At 35.2% G+C, this 17,796-nt stretch overlaps 1 protein-coding gene across 1 annotated transcript in view; it reads right to left on the bottom strand.

The window, feature by feature from the left end:
* LOC150106685 (uncharacterized) overlaps positions 1-17,796 on the bottom strand; it is a 250,285-nt gene that overhangs the window by 92,384 nt on the left and 140,105 nt on the right. Inside the window, exons 6-7 of the mRNA XM_090392633.1 lie at positions 15,156-15,311; positions 1,635-1,721 (exon numbers count right to left, since the gene is read on the bottom strand). Coding sequence (XP_090248759.1) covers positions 1,635-1,721; positions 15,156-15,311 — 243 coding nt within the window. The remainder of the gene's footprint in view (positions 1-1,634; positions 1,722-15,155; positions 15,312-17,796) is intronic.

A 17,796-nucleotide genomic window follows, 5' to 3' on the forward strand; every position in this document is an offset into this window, starting at 1 on the left:
GGAAAGCCTAATCAAGATTACTCATTAATTTTTTTTTTTTTTTTTTTTTTTTTTTTTTTAATAGCAAATTCAATCATGTTTCTACTTCAAAATATTTCGTTTCATACTTAGTGATATAACATCACGCGGCATGTTCTAATTTCAACGATCTATTGTTAGTATTCTAGCTTGTATATTTTTTAAACTGTTCTTGTAATACCACCGACGATGGTCTGCTATTTCCAGACCGAAATATTTGGTTAAATAAATATCTTTCTTGTGATTACGTGATTATATCATTCATTCTTCCACTGGGTCGTTTTCCTGCCAACCTGGCAGAGAACACTTGTTTTGCTAATCTTTCCTTGCCCAATCTGTTTAAGTGACCATACCACCTGAGATTAGCTGTGCTAATGCATTCTGGATGCTGACAATGTCAAGTTCTTTCCTAATATCCTCGTTTTTAATATGATATTGCCATTGATGCCATCTGTTCATGCCTCTAATCTTTTTCAGGACTCTCATATCTGCAGTCTCTAGTCTTTGGTCAAGTGTTTTACTTCTGACCCAGCTCTCAGATCCATAAGTTAAAAATGGTTTGAACGCTGTCTTGTATACAGCTAATTTAGTGTTCTGACTAATTTTTCTCTTATTCCATATGAATTTATTCAACTGACTTCTTACCATACCAGCTTTGTTGATTCTGTTGTCTATTTCCATATTTAATTTACCATCTTCGCTAAAAATCGTGCCTAAGTAGCTGAAATGTTTTACTTGTTCCACAGGTTTTCCATCACAACACAGTTGACATTTTCAATGATTCTGCCCATTTTCATTGTCCTTTTATTGCTGACCTTCATACCATATCTATTACAACAGTTATTCAATTTAGTCAGAGAATCTTGCAAACTTATAGCTGATTTATTTAGAAGTATAACATTGTCTGCATAAAGCAAAGAGCTGACATTAATTTTGATATCATGTATAATACCACTTTCCTTCATAATGTGATCCATATAGATAATGAATAACAGAGGGGATAATGTACATCCTTGTCTCACACCAGATTTAACATTAAACCATCTTCCTGTACTTCCTTCAATTCTAACTGCTGACTTACAACTGAAATAAAGACTAAGTATTGCTTGATATAATGCCCCATTGATGCCATATAACTGTAGCGTATTGAATAGCTTCTCTCTTGGATAATTAAAAATATATATTTATTATCTATATGAATCACATATAGATAATAAAAGTCACGCATAAATTTAAGTCTCCCAGCGGACCACCTGTCCCATTGTCGGGGACCACAGGTTGAGAAACACTGCTATATAGGAAAAAGTTGTTTAAAATATTCAGAAACTATAAAAGTTGTCAGAAGACATTTGTATTCTTAAATATTAAAAATTATGAAAAGACATATTCTAATATACAAGCTTACAGCACAAGACATTTTAAATTATACATCTACAATGCATTTTATCAGATAATTTCTCAAACATTGCCGATTAAAATTTCAACTTTTGTTTGGAACAATGCAGCATTGAATTGTATATAGTCACTCATGCATGATAGTTGAGAACCCTGATTTAAATTCTCTGTTGAAATCTACACATTCCTTAACACAGGTCATGCATAAATAATACACTTACCTCTTGTGCTGCTGCAGTTTTAAAAAATGCAAAAGCTTCTTCCCATTTCTGCTGTTCCTGGTACTGATAACCCATAAATACTTGAGCCTTAAAATCACAAAGCATTAATCAGAAATAATGCTCATTACACCAAATAAAATTCATTACAAGTAGATCTACAGAATAGGAAATAATAATGTCTATATATAAGGGTGGTCTGAAAAGTTCTCGGCCTCGACCATAGATGGCAACATTTCTGGCAAGATTTTTATTCTTCTAAGTTTTTACATCTGTCATAAGCATCCATGTGAAATTGCAAGTCATTCTATCAAGTAGTTTGTTTTATACAGTTGTCTGAAGCAAAAGTGTTGTCTGTATCCCTTGAAATGGATAAAATTGAGTATTGTGTGGTTATAAAATTCTTTGTAAAAGGTTTAACACCAAAAGAAATTCATTCAAAGTTCATAAAAGCTTATGGATGCTCTTCTCCTTCATTTTCAACAATTAAGAAATGGGCTGTCAAGTTTAAACGCCGTACCAGCCTTGAAGATGATCCACATGAAGAACATCCAAAAAATGTAACAACATTAGAAATCATTGATCAAGTGCACAATATAGTATTGGATGACTGGTGAGTCAAACTGCATGAAATTGCTGAGACTATAGGCACTTCAAAAGAATGTGTAGGATATATTTTGCATGAAGAATTGCAAATGAAAAAGCTTTGCGCAAGATGGGTGCCATGCTTGCTTACAGCAGATCAAAAACGTGTTCGCATGAAAATCTCTGAACAGTGCTTGGAACGTTTTAACAAGAATAAAACTGATTTTGTGCATTGATTTATTACTATGGATGAGACTTGGATTCACCATTACACACCAGAATCCAAACAGCAGTCAAAACAGTGAACAGAAGCAGTTGTTCCGTGCCAAAGAAGACAAAGTCGGTTCCCTCAGCAGGAAAGGTTATGGCATCGGCGTTTTGGGATGCTAGCATTTTGTTTATTAATTATCTTGAAAATGGTAAAACAATAACCAGGGAATATTATTTTGATCTTTTAACCAGACTAGATGAAAAAATTCGTGAGAAAAAATCTGATTTGCAGAAGAAAAAAATCATCTTTCATCAGGACAATGCACCTGTCCACGAAGGTGTTTCTGGCAATGGGAAAATTAAGGGATCTGCACTATGAATTGTTGGAACATCCACCCTATTCCCCAGATTTGGCTCCCTCTGACTTCTATCTCTTCCCATAACTAAAACTCTATCTCGCTGGTCAGCATTTTTCTTCAAATCAAGAAGTAATAGCAGCCGTAAAAGGGTATTTTGCACATCTTAATGAGAACCACTACAGGAATGGGATAATGGCCGTGGAGCATTGCTGGAATAAATGTATTAGTCTTAAGGGAGATTATATTGAAAAATAAAAATAATTGTGAAATTATAAATTCAGACAATGTGATAGTAAGTTCTTCAGTTTTAGTGTACAGAAAGCTTCATTCACGGGAGAGGTACATAGATCTTTTCATCATCCATCTCAGAAATCAGGCATTATCAAAATGTTAGTGCAGCATGCATATACCTTATTTTTTCATTGTTAGGCTGAGAACGTCTCAGACCACCCTCATACATACACATATATATAAAACATGAAAAAAAAAAATGTTTTACACAATTTTAATCATTATTTAAATTAAGGGGATATTAAATCCCACATTGTTTTAAAACTGAATAAGAAACTCAAAAATTGGAATCAAAGAGTTTCATGCCGAATATAGTAACTATAAACGTATCGGCGACTACTAGCATAAGCTAAAGCACATAGTTCAAGTACGTAGTACAAACTAGGACAACTCATTGCAAAGATGGAGAAAGTTCTGATCGCTATTCTTAATATTTTCCATAATGTAAAACCCATCTCCTAGGAGATGTATGATGTTATACATTATGGTGGGAGGTCACTACCCAGACCGGTTTCGATCTTTATTGAGATCTCATCAGTGAGTAGCTAGACCAAGTATAATACTATGGGTATAGTGAAAAGAACTTATATACTCTGCTATACGAGTTGTCAAAAAGGTGCACCCATAAATTATTTAAAGTAAAGAACCAATAGGCTTCATTTCGGCAATGTAAAACATTATTTAAATTAAGTGGATATTAAATCCCACATTGTTTTAAAGCCGAATAAGAAACTCAAAGATTGGAATCAAAGAGTTTCATGCCGAATATAGTAACTATAAACATATCGGTGACTACTAGCATAAGCTAAAGCACGTAGTTCAAGTACGTAGTACAAACTAGGGCAACTCGTTGCAAAGCTGGGGAAGGTTCTGATCGCTATTCTTAGTATTTTCCATAATGTAAAACCCATCTCCTAGGAGATGTATGATGTTATACATTATGGTGGGAGGTTACTACCCAGACTGGTTTTGATCTTTATTGAGATCTCATCAGTGAGTAGCTAGATCAAGTATGAAGCGATCAGCACTTTCTCCACCTTTGCAACGAGCTGTCCTAGTTTGTACTACATACTTGAACTACGTGCTTTAGCTTACACTAGTAGTCGCCGATATGTTTATAGTTACTATATTCGGCATGAAACTCTTTGATTCTGATCTTTGAGTTTCTTATTCGGTTTTAAAACAATGTGGGATTTAATATCCCCTTAATTTAAATAATGTTTTACATCACCAAAATGAAGCCTATTGGCTCTTTACTTTAAATAATTTATGGGTGCACCTTTTTGACAACTCATATAGCAGAGTATATAAGTTCTTTTTGCTATACCCTTAGTATTATACTTGGTCTAGCTACTAACTGATGAGATCTCAATAAAGATTGAAACCGGTTTGGGTAGTGACCTCCCACCAGTATAACATCATACATCTCCTTTACATTATGGAAAATACTAAGAATAGAGATCAGAACTTTCTCCACCTTTGCAATGAGTTGCCCTAGTTTGTGCTACATACTTGAACTACGTGCTTTAGCTTGCGCTAGTAGTCGCTGATACATTTATAGTTACTATATTCAGCATGAAACTCTTTGATTCTGATCTTTGAGTTTCTTATTCGGTTTTAAAACAATGTGGGATTTAATATCCCCTTAATTTAAATAATGTTTCACATCGCCGAAATGAAGCCTACTGGCTCTTTACTTTAAATAATTAAGTAATTTTAATCATTATTTAATACAGGTATTTCCTGATTAACACAGTTAATTAATCCCTTGATGTTACTGCGTATATCAAAATCTAATAATCAATGGTAAAAATTACAATTCGTCCCTGATCGATTACTGTATTAATAATTTGTTTTATATGGCTCTTTTAGGAAAGATAAAAAATGAATGCAAAATAAATGTTTAATAAATAGTTGTACCTACATTATTTACTGCAATTTTTTTTATGAAAAGAAGTTATCAAGAGTCGTTTGAACAGTTTTAGTTTTTTTTCTTATCGGCATAAATTCTACGATAACAAGCAAAATGACTCTCCAGATCTCGGTAAAACAAGTAATAAAACATAAAGAAAAAACACTGCAAATATAATACATGATGGTACAAAATAAGTGGATATTGAATCCAACATCATTTCATAGCCGAATATAGAAACTAAGAGTTCATGTTAGAGGTTTAATGGAATATTAATAGCACTGAGAAAGGATTAAAACTAATTTTAATACTTCCAATATTTCGTCTCCGTCACAGAGACATCTTCGGGGATTACAAAAACTTTTTGTAACAACACATACGTAAATACGATACAAAGTGAAACTAAAGTCCTATCTAGGTGGTGCACCCTCTATAGGCATTTGCAGGTGGCCTGGGATGTAAAGAGGGATCTCTGATAATTCAAGTTTCCCAAATTTTGGGAAGTTTAATGCAACCGTATTTGTTTAAATTAAGTTGATTCCTGAGTACAGATGCAGATTCAAAGAACAGTCTTTTTTTTTTGAATTTACTATGGTGGAACATGGTAGTTTTTTTCCAGGAGATTCTGTGGATGTATCCAAAACATGGTCTGCAAGGCTGGACTGACCATAATCGTGTTTGCAGATGTAAGAACTGTGTTCTTTTAACCGGATGGATGCTGACCTGCCTGTTTGTCTGAAGTAGGCAAGTTTACAGGAACAAGGTACCCTATATACACCAGGCACTGAAAGAGGAGGGAGCTGGTCTTTAGTGGAGCAGATAAGGGTAGCAAGTTTACGGTGGAGCTTAAAAGCTGTATGGAGGTTGTACTTTTTTAATGATCTGGCTATTTTTTCTGAAGTACCACAGATGTAAGGAATAGTGATGGCATTTCTGAAGTCCTTCTGAAGAGTGGTCAGGGAATGGAGAAGGACTTGATTATTTTTTTTAATTTTGTAGTCATTATAGCCATTGGAAAGGAAGGTGTTGTGTATGTGTTTGAGTTCAGTTGACAGGGCAGTTTTTAATGGAACAAAGATTGTGAGCCCTATTGGTCAGAGTTTTAATAATGCCATATTGCTGGGAGGGGTGGTGGTGGGAGATTTTGTGAATGTATCTACCTGTATGAGTAGGTTTTCTATATACAGAGAAAGAAAGGTTACCATCAGGAAGGCGTGTTACTAAGGTGTCTAGGAAGGGTAAACTATTGTTATTTTCCTTTTCCATCATAAAGTGGATTCTTGGATGTAGACTATTGAGGTGATTGAGGAAGGAATCTAATGTGTCTGGCCTCAACACACGTAAACTAAGAGTTTCGTTCCGAATATATAGAAACTAAAAGTATCGGTGGATGCAAGCATAAGCAACCTTATGGACAATTTGTAGTAAAGGTGGAGTAAGCTCCAGATCACTTTCCTTAGTATTTTGCATAATGTAAAGCACATCTCCTAGAAGACATGTATGATAAATAAGCCTTTGGCTCTCTATTTCAGTAATACATGATGGTTTATTTATTTTCAGTTACAATCTAGAAATTATTGAACAAAAAAAAAAAAAAAAAAAAAAAAAAAAAAAAAAAAAACATACTATACTGACATTGGAGGTCGCTGTATCTCTCAGATATAATTTACTATCAAATATCACAAACCTTTACATAACATATGTTAAACCAAACTGACAGCAAAAAACAGTGCGGAATATTACTCATAACATATGAATGCATAGCTACTCATGACGTTCAAGCTATACACTGAATTGTGTAAGAATATTTATATTAAACATTTTGCATGTATCTGTCAGATCAGCTGCAAGCTCCACAGGGCTAAAGGCGCGTTAATCAAAAATCTTGCCGCATATATCAAGGGACTGCCGCAATTAATTTTGCCGCATTAATCAAATCCTGTATAATGTTTTAAATGATAAAGTCACACGTAAAAACCACAGTGAAATCTTTACTTAGTAAAAGGACAGATATTTCGTACTAAAATTAATAGTACATCTTCAGTGTCTGTAACACTGAAGTTACAGACATTCCATTCCTATTATTCAGTGTTACTGAAGTAACACTGAATAATAGGAATGGAATACAGGCTCAGTGGATCACCTATTAAAATACAATTGTTACCGCATGCTAGGAAATAATAGAAATAACAAATTTAATCTATTAAGATAAATGGTTTTTTTACATAAGATAAAAGTCTCCCAGATCTTTGAGAGAGACATACAGTCATTTCTATTTAAATTTGGTCGGTGTAAGATAGTTTCACAACTTTCTTTGAATAAGCATTCATATTTGAATCTGCATCTGAACGCTTATTCAAAGAAAGTTGTGAAACTATCTTACACCGACCGAATTTAAATAGAAATGACTGTATACTTTTATCTTATGTAAAAAACCATTTATTTTAATAGATTAAATTTGTTATTTCTATTATTTCCTACCACACGGTAACAATTGTATTTTAATAGGTGATCCACCAAACGTTTGCATGTATTCCATTCCTATTACTGTTACAGACACTGAAGATGTACTATTAATTTTAATACGATATATCTGTCCTTTTACTAATTAAAGATTTCACTGTGGTTTTTACGTGTTACTTTATTATTTAATTACTATGCCACAGGTTCCACTAAAAATCTGTATAATGTTTTATTTTATAAATTCATAAGTTTGTAATGTAAAATGTTTGTTATATACTTAATAATATAACAAACATTTTACATCATTAATACTATTGAATATAATGCAGCATTATATGAGACCTCTCTCTCTCTCTCTCTCTCTCTCATTCAAGTAATACTGAAGCCAATGCCTGCTTTTCTTGTTTTTTTTTTTGGTATTTTTTCCTTTGCTTCACATCAAGCAATTAATTGCAGTTTCCACAAGTATATCTGTATATACCTGTGGAAGTAGTTTCACAGGTATGTTTCGAACAAAACGAAAGTAACAAACTAAATAAATAAGGAACATGAAAAGCATAAGAAAAGGAGATGACATTAATTGCATGCATGATGAAATGCAGAAAAGTTTTATTATGAGGACTGAGTTCTGTATACAAAGTAGAAGAGAGGGTAAGATGCACTAACTGAAATTTAAAGATCATTCAAAGAAGCGGGAGGGGGGGGATAAATTACCACGTAGATCATTGAATTTGGAAGGAATGCCAAAGAAAGACTATAAATCAGTAACCAAAACTCTAACTTATGGAATATGGATCATTGGACAGAAGCAGTCCAATGATCTAATGATAATGGATAGACAGTGAGCTAGTGATCCACTGTCATAAAGAAAGACTGACTGAAAGATCAAAATGAACAAAGCAGATAGAAAAATACAAATAGAAAGCTACTAAAGATACAGGAAAGGAATATGAATTTTGGTATACATGGAATAATATTTTATGATAATCTCATTCATTAATGATTGTAGGTCAACAGTATATTTTAGTAGAATGGCTGAACAAATACAGAGGAATTAAGAACAATGCAAAGTGAAATACTCTGTAAAATAGACATGAGAATCTTAGCTGATAAAATAAGGAAATGATTGCAGATAATCATAAAAGAAGTGCATTTGGTTGTAATAGCATATGTATTCACAACAACTGAATCAAGAGCAATTTTTGCCATTAACTGAAGCAACACAACAAATTTAAATATTGATCCTTACACCTAACTTTCTTACATTCCACCAAAAGCCAGGGAGAAATTATTATCAGCTAGAAGCATTTTGTATAGTTTACCAATAAAATGATCCATTTGAAACAAAAATGAATCAAATAAACATATTACTGTATCCACCCTAAATTTCAAATTTTTATTAAATTTCCTCCAGCTATTGCATCATATAGTTAAGAAATATTTTGCCCTTTTGTGTCCTTCAAATTCAATGGTCTCTGATGGAAACAAAAATTGATATGGACACATTTTTATAAGGATTCCAACTAATGACTTTCAATAAAATTCCTCATAGGTTCCTGAATAACTCCAAACAAATGGATAAAATAAATCTAATAGGAGCTATTCATTGTAAATAAAAAAGGGAACACGAAATTAACAATCGTAATTACATTTCTGCAGTGGTATTAATAAAGCTAGGAGGATTATCCATAAAAGGCTAAGATGTTATATAAAAAAAAACAGGAAAAAGGAGAATAAAAGCATAATGATGTCAGAAATGGAAATACACATCCATATAACTGTTATTGTAGCAGTTTATGCACCAAGAGATAATGTCACTGATACCATATAAGAGAAATTTGAGGAACATTTGACTTCTATCCTCACAAGCATTAATGAAAAGAAGAAAATTATAATTATAAGAGATAAAATATCAGAGTAAGAGAAAATGATGTACTAATTTGCAGATATATAGAAAAAGAGAGTAAATGACAGTAGTATTAGAGTAATGTAATTATGTGAAGGATTTTTCTTAAAACTACTAAATGAATATTTGAAGTTATAAATTCGGCTAAAGGTCTGAAATCTGTCAGTGACTATATAGTTTTCAGGAAATAGTCAAAAATAAAATAAGTGAATATTAGATTTATAAAGGATCAGAATACATAGCCTTTAAAGGAATGCTGCAAACCGACCAGGGCTTCTGACCTAATGTCCAGACCTCACCTTTTCGTGGTGCACCCTGTTAGGTATCTACCTGAATACTGAACAAACGAGGTTGGGCTGGCAATTTGGGATTTAGCTGACCAAAATTGTATTCTTATTCACTTAAACCAAAATATAAAATGATGGTACAGATGACAGAATTTCATGTCTGCTGGGGGCGCAGCCCGGTTAAACAAGGCCCACATTATTTTCACCAGGGAACCAGGGCAAACATTGAAAAGTCAGTTACTGGAACAAATCCTAAAACACACCCCAACTCAACATCACCAGAGTTCAAGATCGGTACTATCTACATAAGAAACCTGAATGGCAAAGAAATGGAGCTAGCAGGAATTAGATAAGTACCAGATCGACATAATAGGAGTGATTGAAACAAAAAAGACAAAAACTGGCGAGATCTTTCTGAGCAATAATTACAAAAGTTACATTCAGGCAATGACAATCAAGGAAAAGAAGGAGTAGCCATAGTATTCAACACTAAATACAAGGATAATCATCTTGAATAGAGGTGGTAGTCTCGAATAGAGTGATGTGGGCAAATATCAGAATGGGGAACTGGACAAGGATTTATTTGTGCCTATGGTCCCATAGAATGTTCTACTAAGGTAGAAATGGAGGAATTTTTTTGAGGCTTTGGAGAAAGCAACTGACACAATGAAAAAGGAAAAGTTGGTCCTTGTTGGGGATCTAAATAGTAGAACAGGAAAATCGTTGTCACCTGAGCAATTCAGGTATAGGCTTTTTTATGTCCTGTTCCTGCTCTGCAGATGATCTTTCCACCTTAATCTTGGATATCTGCAGTCTCTTCTTCCTGTAGGTTTATATTTATATGCTAATTTGGGGATATTCTTTTATTTCTTGTATGATGTTTTTTGTATCTAATCGTTCTCTTATTTCTGTGTTTTTCTTTTTATCTAACCTAGTGCCCCCCCCCCCCCCACCCCCCCCCCCCCCCACCCCCCCCCCCCCCCACCCCCCCCCCCCCCCACCCCCCCCCCCCCCCACCCCCCCCCCCCCCCACCCCCCCCCCCCCCCACCCCCCCCCCCCCCCACCCCCCCCCCCCCCCACCCCCCCCCCCCCCCACCCCCCCCCCCCCCCACCCCCCCCCCCCCCCACCCCCCCCCCCCCCCACCCCCCCCCCCCCCCACCCCCCCCCCCCCCCACCCCCCCCCCCCCCCACCCCCCCCCCCCCCCACCCCCCCCCCCCCCCACCCCCCCCCCCCCCCACCCCCCCCCCCCCCCACCCCCCCCCCCCCCCACCCCCCCCCCCCCCCACCCCCCCCCCCCCCCACCCCCCCCCCCCCCCACCCCCCCCCCCCCCCACCCCCCCCCCCCCCCACCCCCCCCCCCCCCCACCCCCCCCCCCCCCCACCCCCCCCCCCCCCCACCCCCCCCCCCCCCCACCCCCCCCCCCCCCCACCCCCAAGACTTCTACATATCTCTACATATTGATATCAGTAATCAATATGTAGAATATCAATATTCTACATATTGATTACTGATTCTCCCTCTGATCCAATGCATCCTGTTATTGGGTTATTTCCCACTCTAGCATTGAAATCTCTCATCAAGATTGTTGCTACATTTTTATTTGTTTCATCAATACATTCCTGAAGTTTTCCATAAAATTCTTCTGTCTCTTCCTCTTTTCCATCTACTGGTGCATAAATTCTGAAAATATTGACTGTTTGATTCATAATTTTCATTCTAACTTTGATTATTCTGTCTGATACCCAAGCATAATCCAAAATTTTGTTTTTCCATTTTTTATTAATCCAAATTGCAACCCCAGATGAAGCCCATTTGCCTTCTAAAACTCCGGAGAAGATCATGACATAATCTTCCAGAATTTGAGATCCCTTCTTTTTCTTTTTTGTCTCAGTTATTGCTGCTATATCAATATTTCTATTTTTTAGTTCTCAATTTAGTTCGTCAAATTAGCTAAATAGCTAATTTTAAATTAGATAAATTAAAAATAGCTGCTCGCCAAGCAGCTATTTTTAATTTCTCAAAGAAAAGACTGTGTCCATTAGCTGGGTCAATTCTGATAAAATCCATCCTATTTTCTTAGAAAAGTTTCATTGAATATGTTATTGTTGATAGTGATGTTCCCTGGTGCAGGACACCAGAGTGTATACAGAGGATTTGCAAGTAATTGTAAATTTCCCGTGGATAGGCTACAACCTTTCGCAGAGTGAGCTCGGGGGGCGGGGGCTGCCACTTTAAGGCCTCACATAATGCCTTTTGGGAGGGAAAGCAGAATTCCGCTGCGTGAAATGGAAAAAACATAGTATAATAGGAAAGATTCATCCCTGGCCCTCGACTCCTCTAATAGCACGGGTGGGGGGGGGGGGAAGCAAGAGGAACAACAAGAAAAAGAGAAAGAAAGAAGAGTAGGGAATGGTCTACAGATAATATACAGATGTATATTACATGAAATAAAGCATGGTCCAGCATCAGGTGCCTCTGGTTTGCCTCTCCTGTACTCACTAAAGTGAGTCCTTGAGATAGCATACAAAAATATTTTTGGAAAATTTGGAGAAAAGCTAATAATAATGGTATTACCTGTTAGATTTGTGCTCAGGACATGGACTGGTTATTACTAACACAATGTTCCAACATAAAAATGTGCATAAATTCCCATGGGGAGAAGAGACAAGGAATAAGAATAGTCTCATTGAATATCTTATTGTTGACAGTGATGTTCCCTGATGCAGGACACCAGAGTATATACAGAGGATTTGAAATTAGAAGTGATCAGGATCAGTCTTGAGCAGGATAAAATTGAATTTCATATTGAAAGGAAGAACATGTAAGAAAGTTTTAAAGCGAATAAAAGTTGAGCAGCTCTCAGATGTGAACTGTAGACTAAAATACACAAACATTATTCAAGAAAAAATGAAGGCGTTTGAGAACAGAAACCAAACCTTGGAGATTCAGTGGCAAGCCCTGAAGAAAACATTGATTGATTCAGCCAGAGAGGCATGTGATGATGTTGTCTGCAAGGATAGAAAAATCAGAACTCCATGGTGGATACAGGAAGATAAAGAGGCAGTGAAAGAAAAGAAAAAAGCATATCAAAAGTTCCTGGCAAATAAGTCAGCTTGAGCTCTTAGAGAATAGAGAGACAAATGTAAGAAAGTGAAACACTGTGTAAAACTAGCAAGTCATGGGAAGACTTAGAACATAGAAAATAAATTCAAGAAGGTGGCAAGATATTCTGCAGGTTTGTTGAAGCTCAGGAATGGAGGAAAGAGTGCTGTAAAAGGAATCAGAGATGATAAGGGTGATATGAAAACTGGAGAAAAAGATATCCTTAAAGTATGGAGTAATTATTCAAAAAATTGCTAAATGAAACAAGCAGTGATGATAGCACAGTAGTAAAAAACACTTAACTGGCATGCAGTCAGTAATCCATAACCAGACTTGAAGTAGGAAAAAGCCATCAAAAGCCTGAAATGTGGAAAGGCAGCTGGAGTAGATGATTTTCAACCAAAAATTTTCAAGTATGGAAGCATAAAAGTCTTACAGTGGCTGCACTGCATAGTTGAGAAGGCTTGGACAGAGGGACAAATTCCAGATGATTGGAGTAGAGCTCTTATAGTACTCATATACAAAAAGGGAAATAAAACTGAATGCAAGAATTACAGAGGTATTTCCCTACTGAGTGTTATTGGTAAGATTTATGCAAGTATACTTTTTAAACGGTTGAGAAGGATTGTGGAATGGAAGCTTGATGAAGAACAAGCTAGATTCATGCCAAATAGAAGCTGTCAGGATCAGATTTTCACTTTACCACAAATAGTTGAGAAATCATGGGAACATAACAAAGATCTGTATTTAAGATTTGTAGATCTGGAAAAGGCATATGACAGGGTGCCAAGAGAGAAGCTATTCAAAATGCTATCATTATATGGTGTCAATGGGGCATTATATCAAGCAATACTTAGTCTTTATTTGAGTTGTAGGTCAGCAGTTAGAACTGAAGGAAGTACAGGAAGATGGTTTAATGTTAAATCTGGTGTCAGTCAAGGATGCACATTATCCCCCCTGTCATTCATTATCTATATGGATCACATTATGAAGGAAAGTAGTATTATAAACCTGATATCAAAATTGGAGATGTTAATCTCAGATCTTTACTTTATACAGATGAAGTTATATTTTTAAATAAATCCAGTATAAGTCTGCACGATTCCCTGACTAAATTGAATAACTGTTGTAATAAATTTGGTATGAAAATCATCAATAACGAGACAGAGACAATGAAAACAGGCACTGAAAATATCAACTGCATTGTGAATGGAGAATCTATAAAACAAGTAAAACATTTCAGCTACTTAGGCATGATTTTTAGTGAGAATGGTAAATTAAATATAGAATAGACAACAGAATCAACAAAGCTGGTATGGCGGGAAGTCTACTGAATAAATTTATATGGAATAAGAGAGAAATCAGTCAAAACACTAAATTAGCTGTATACAAGACAGTGTTCAAACCAATTTTAACTTATGGATCTGAGAGTTGGGTTTAGAAGTAAAACACCAAAGCCTAGAGACTGCAGATATGAGAGTCCTGAGAAAGATTAGGGGGCATGAACAGATGGCATGAATGGCAATATCTTATTAAAAATGAGGATATTAGGAAAGAACTTGACATTGTTAGCATCCAGGAATGTGTTAGCAGAGCTAATCTCAAGTGGTATGTTCACTTAAACAGAATGGGAGAGTAAAGATTAGCAAAACAAGGTGTTCTCTGCCAGGTTGGCAGGAAAAAGATCTGGAGGAAAAACCAAGGTGGATTGATATGGTAAAAAGTGCCTTAGATAGAAATATAAGATCTGATAATGTTTGGAGTCTTGGGAAGTAACAGACTGATTTGGAGGAAAATTGTAGACAGGAAGTTAGTAATGATGTAAATTTTTCATGTAGTACTATCATATCCTGTACACCCCCCCCCCCCCTTGGGGGTACAAGTCAGGAATTTGACAATGATGATGATGAGGATCAGAATAGACCAGAGATTAATTAGAGAAAAATTACTGTTCATTCCACATTACAATAAACCAAATAATAAACTGACACTAGACATGAACAGGAATTAATTGACACAAGTACCAAAAGGAGAAATTACAAAAAGACCCTATAAACTTTCTTTACAAATCTAGATTTGCTATCAAACTGAAATATGATTGAATATCAGTGACAGCATATCAAAGGACTAGTGTTTTGTTTTACGACAACTAGTCTTGGATGAGTAATGGTTTCACACATACAAATTCTTGATTGTTTTAAGCTACATTTGCTATTGACTAAGTGCTAACAGCAAACAAATACTGGAAATTATATAACAGATATGAATTACTGAAGTTACAATCCCACATCTCACAACAAACTGAAACAGGTAAGAAAGGACTTATCCATATATGCTTCGAAATTTATTTCATAAATATAAAAAAAGAACAATTTCTCTTAGTGCAGTAACATAATTAAATTTACCTCTGCAACTCCTTCTTGAGCAGCCTTATATATAAGTTCTTCACCATAATGTAGATCTGCCTTTAGTCCACCTCTTCCTTCGATATAAAATACTCCTACATTATAAGTAGCTACACTATGTCCTAACGACATAGCTTTCTGATAATGGAACAGGGCCTTAGAAAATAAGACATACATATATATATATATATATATATATATATATAATATAATAAGACCTTTTCAAAACACAGTGCCATTAAAAAATCACTAAGATAACTAAAATGTAAGTTAGCTTTAATCATATTTCATAAACAATTTCATATATATAAGATTTTGTATTTATATTATCACACTGTTCCCATAATCAATATGTATTTAATTATTTCTGATAAAGTAACCAATGTTGTCTGAGTTAATGAATGAAATCATTTATTTCAAATTGTTTGAAGGGATGAATATATAAATACAGTAAATTCTGTGTTACTTGAATAGTTTGAGAAAAGCTGTCTTCAGATAGTGGATTTTTCAGCATACTAGGAACCGTCTAGAAGGATGATTTCCTGCTATACCAACATGTATGGATCAGACACTGATGCCATCATCTGTCAGATACTCTTGGCCAAATCATGAATGTCATTTTAAAAAAATCCATTAATTTATAATGCATAACAAATGAAATAAAAGTTCAACATATATCATAACACCATTGGAAACTTATCCACAATAGACTATATATATATAAAATTAATTTTTTAACTTGGAGAAACTGTATATTAGGGTTACCAAGTAATTTTATAAGTGTGGTTATTTAACTCCTAATCCCAAGTATGCAAACAATTAAGTTTGCGCCTGAAACATAATTCAAGTCTAAAGATGGTACAACACTAGGGCAACTCATTGTAAAGGTGGGTAAAGCTCTGATCACTATTCTTAGTATTTTCCCATAATGTAAAGCACATCTCACTAAATGATGTATACTGCAAAAGGTTGAAACCGGTCTGGGTAGTGACCCCACCCATAATGTATTGCAGTATACATCTTTTAGTGAGATGTGCTTTACATTATGGGAAAATACTAAGAATAGTGATCAGATCTTTACCCACCTTTACAATGAGTTGCCCTGGTGTTGTACCATTTTTAGACTTGACCTATGTTTCATGTGCAAACTTAATTGTTTGCATACTTGGGATTAGGAGTTAAATAACCACGCTTATAAAATTACTTGGTAACCCTAATATATATATATATATATATATATATATATATATATTTCCTCCCCACCTAGCATATATATATATATATATATATATATATATTTCCTCCCCACCTAGTATATATATATATATATATATATATATATATATATATATATATATATATATATATATATATATATATATATATATATATATATATATATATATACTAGGTGGGGAGCACTCTAGCATCTACGCTGCCCAACCCCGCAAGTTCCAGGCTGGTAAGACAAAAACGTGACATAAAAACGTTTTAAATTTCAGCTTATTTTTTTATATAGAGAGAGTAGATTTATAATAAGAAATAGAAACATTACACCTGAAGAAATAACTGATATCAGAGATCTAACATTAGCTGTTATAAGAACTGACTATGCATTTCTTATTGTAAAATTAAGATTACATTAAAATAATTTTTTTTTTAAAAAAAGCAATACACAGATTAATAAAACTAAAGAATAAAAGGTAAAGCAGAAATGGTACAGGAAGAAGTATTAAAACATTATATCAATGAATACTAGAAGAGCAGTTTAACAAAAACCTCAGAAATAAATCAAATCTGGGAAATCTTTAAAAATAATATTAAATAAGCATCATATGAAGCCTTGTGGGAGGAGGGGGGGGGGAGAATAGTTGGAAATTTTTATTATTGTTATTTACACATGCAGTCAAAACACTCATCATGGGAGGGCCCACTGTATCCATTAACAGAATACCTATCATACAACTCCTTAAATCTATTCATTACTGGGGTGCTCACAACCACCTCTGACAATCCATTCCACTCATTCACCACTCTCCAAGTAAAGAACCTAGTCCACACACCCTAACTAACCACATTCTTAGATATCTTCCAAGTGCAACCCCTTGTTTTCACCCCTACTCCCGAAATACTGAAAAATTTCCTCTGTGTCAATCTTATAGAATCCCTTCAGTCACTTATAAGTTTCTATCATATCCCCTCTCCTCTGCCTGTCAGCTAAAACTCTGCAATCCATACACTTAATCTATCCTCAAAGGGAACATTCAGCAGACCTGTCAACAGCTGATCACTCATCTCTGAATCCTCTCCACCACCTCCGAATCATAGCCTTATAAAAGAGGGATAATAACCTCCCAATTTTTACTTGTCAATGGTCTCTGAGCTATTTTTCCAACTCTTGCAATATGTCCTCTGAATTTCAAATCCCACCATCAGCCCCAAGATTCCTAGCATTGTCAATTTCCTGTAAACTAGTATCATCAATATGATATATGTAATCTTTTCATCCTGAAGTGCAATACTTTACATTTTACAACACTGAATTGATAACCACTGTCCTTTGCTCACACTGCCAATTTATTTAAATTATCCTGTAAGATATCTACATCACCTTTAACAATTATTGTCCTCCCTAGTTTTT

The sequence above is a fragment of the Typopeltis vanoorti genome, chromosome 5 (assembly GCF_054136105.1).
Source record: "Typopeltis vanoorti isolate ZY-2024b chromosome 5, IOZ_Tvanoo_1.0, whole genome shotgun sequence".
Lineage (NCBI taxonomy): Eukaryota > Metazoa > Arthropoda > Arachnida > Uropygi > Thelyphonidae > Typopeltis > Typopeltis vanoorti.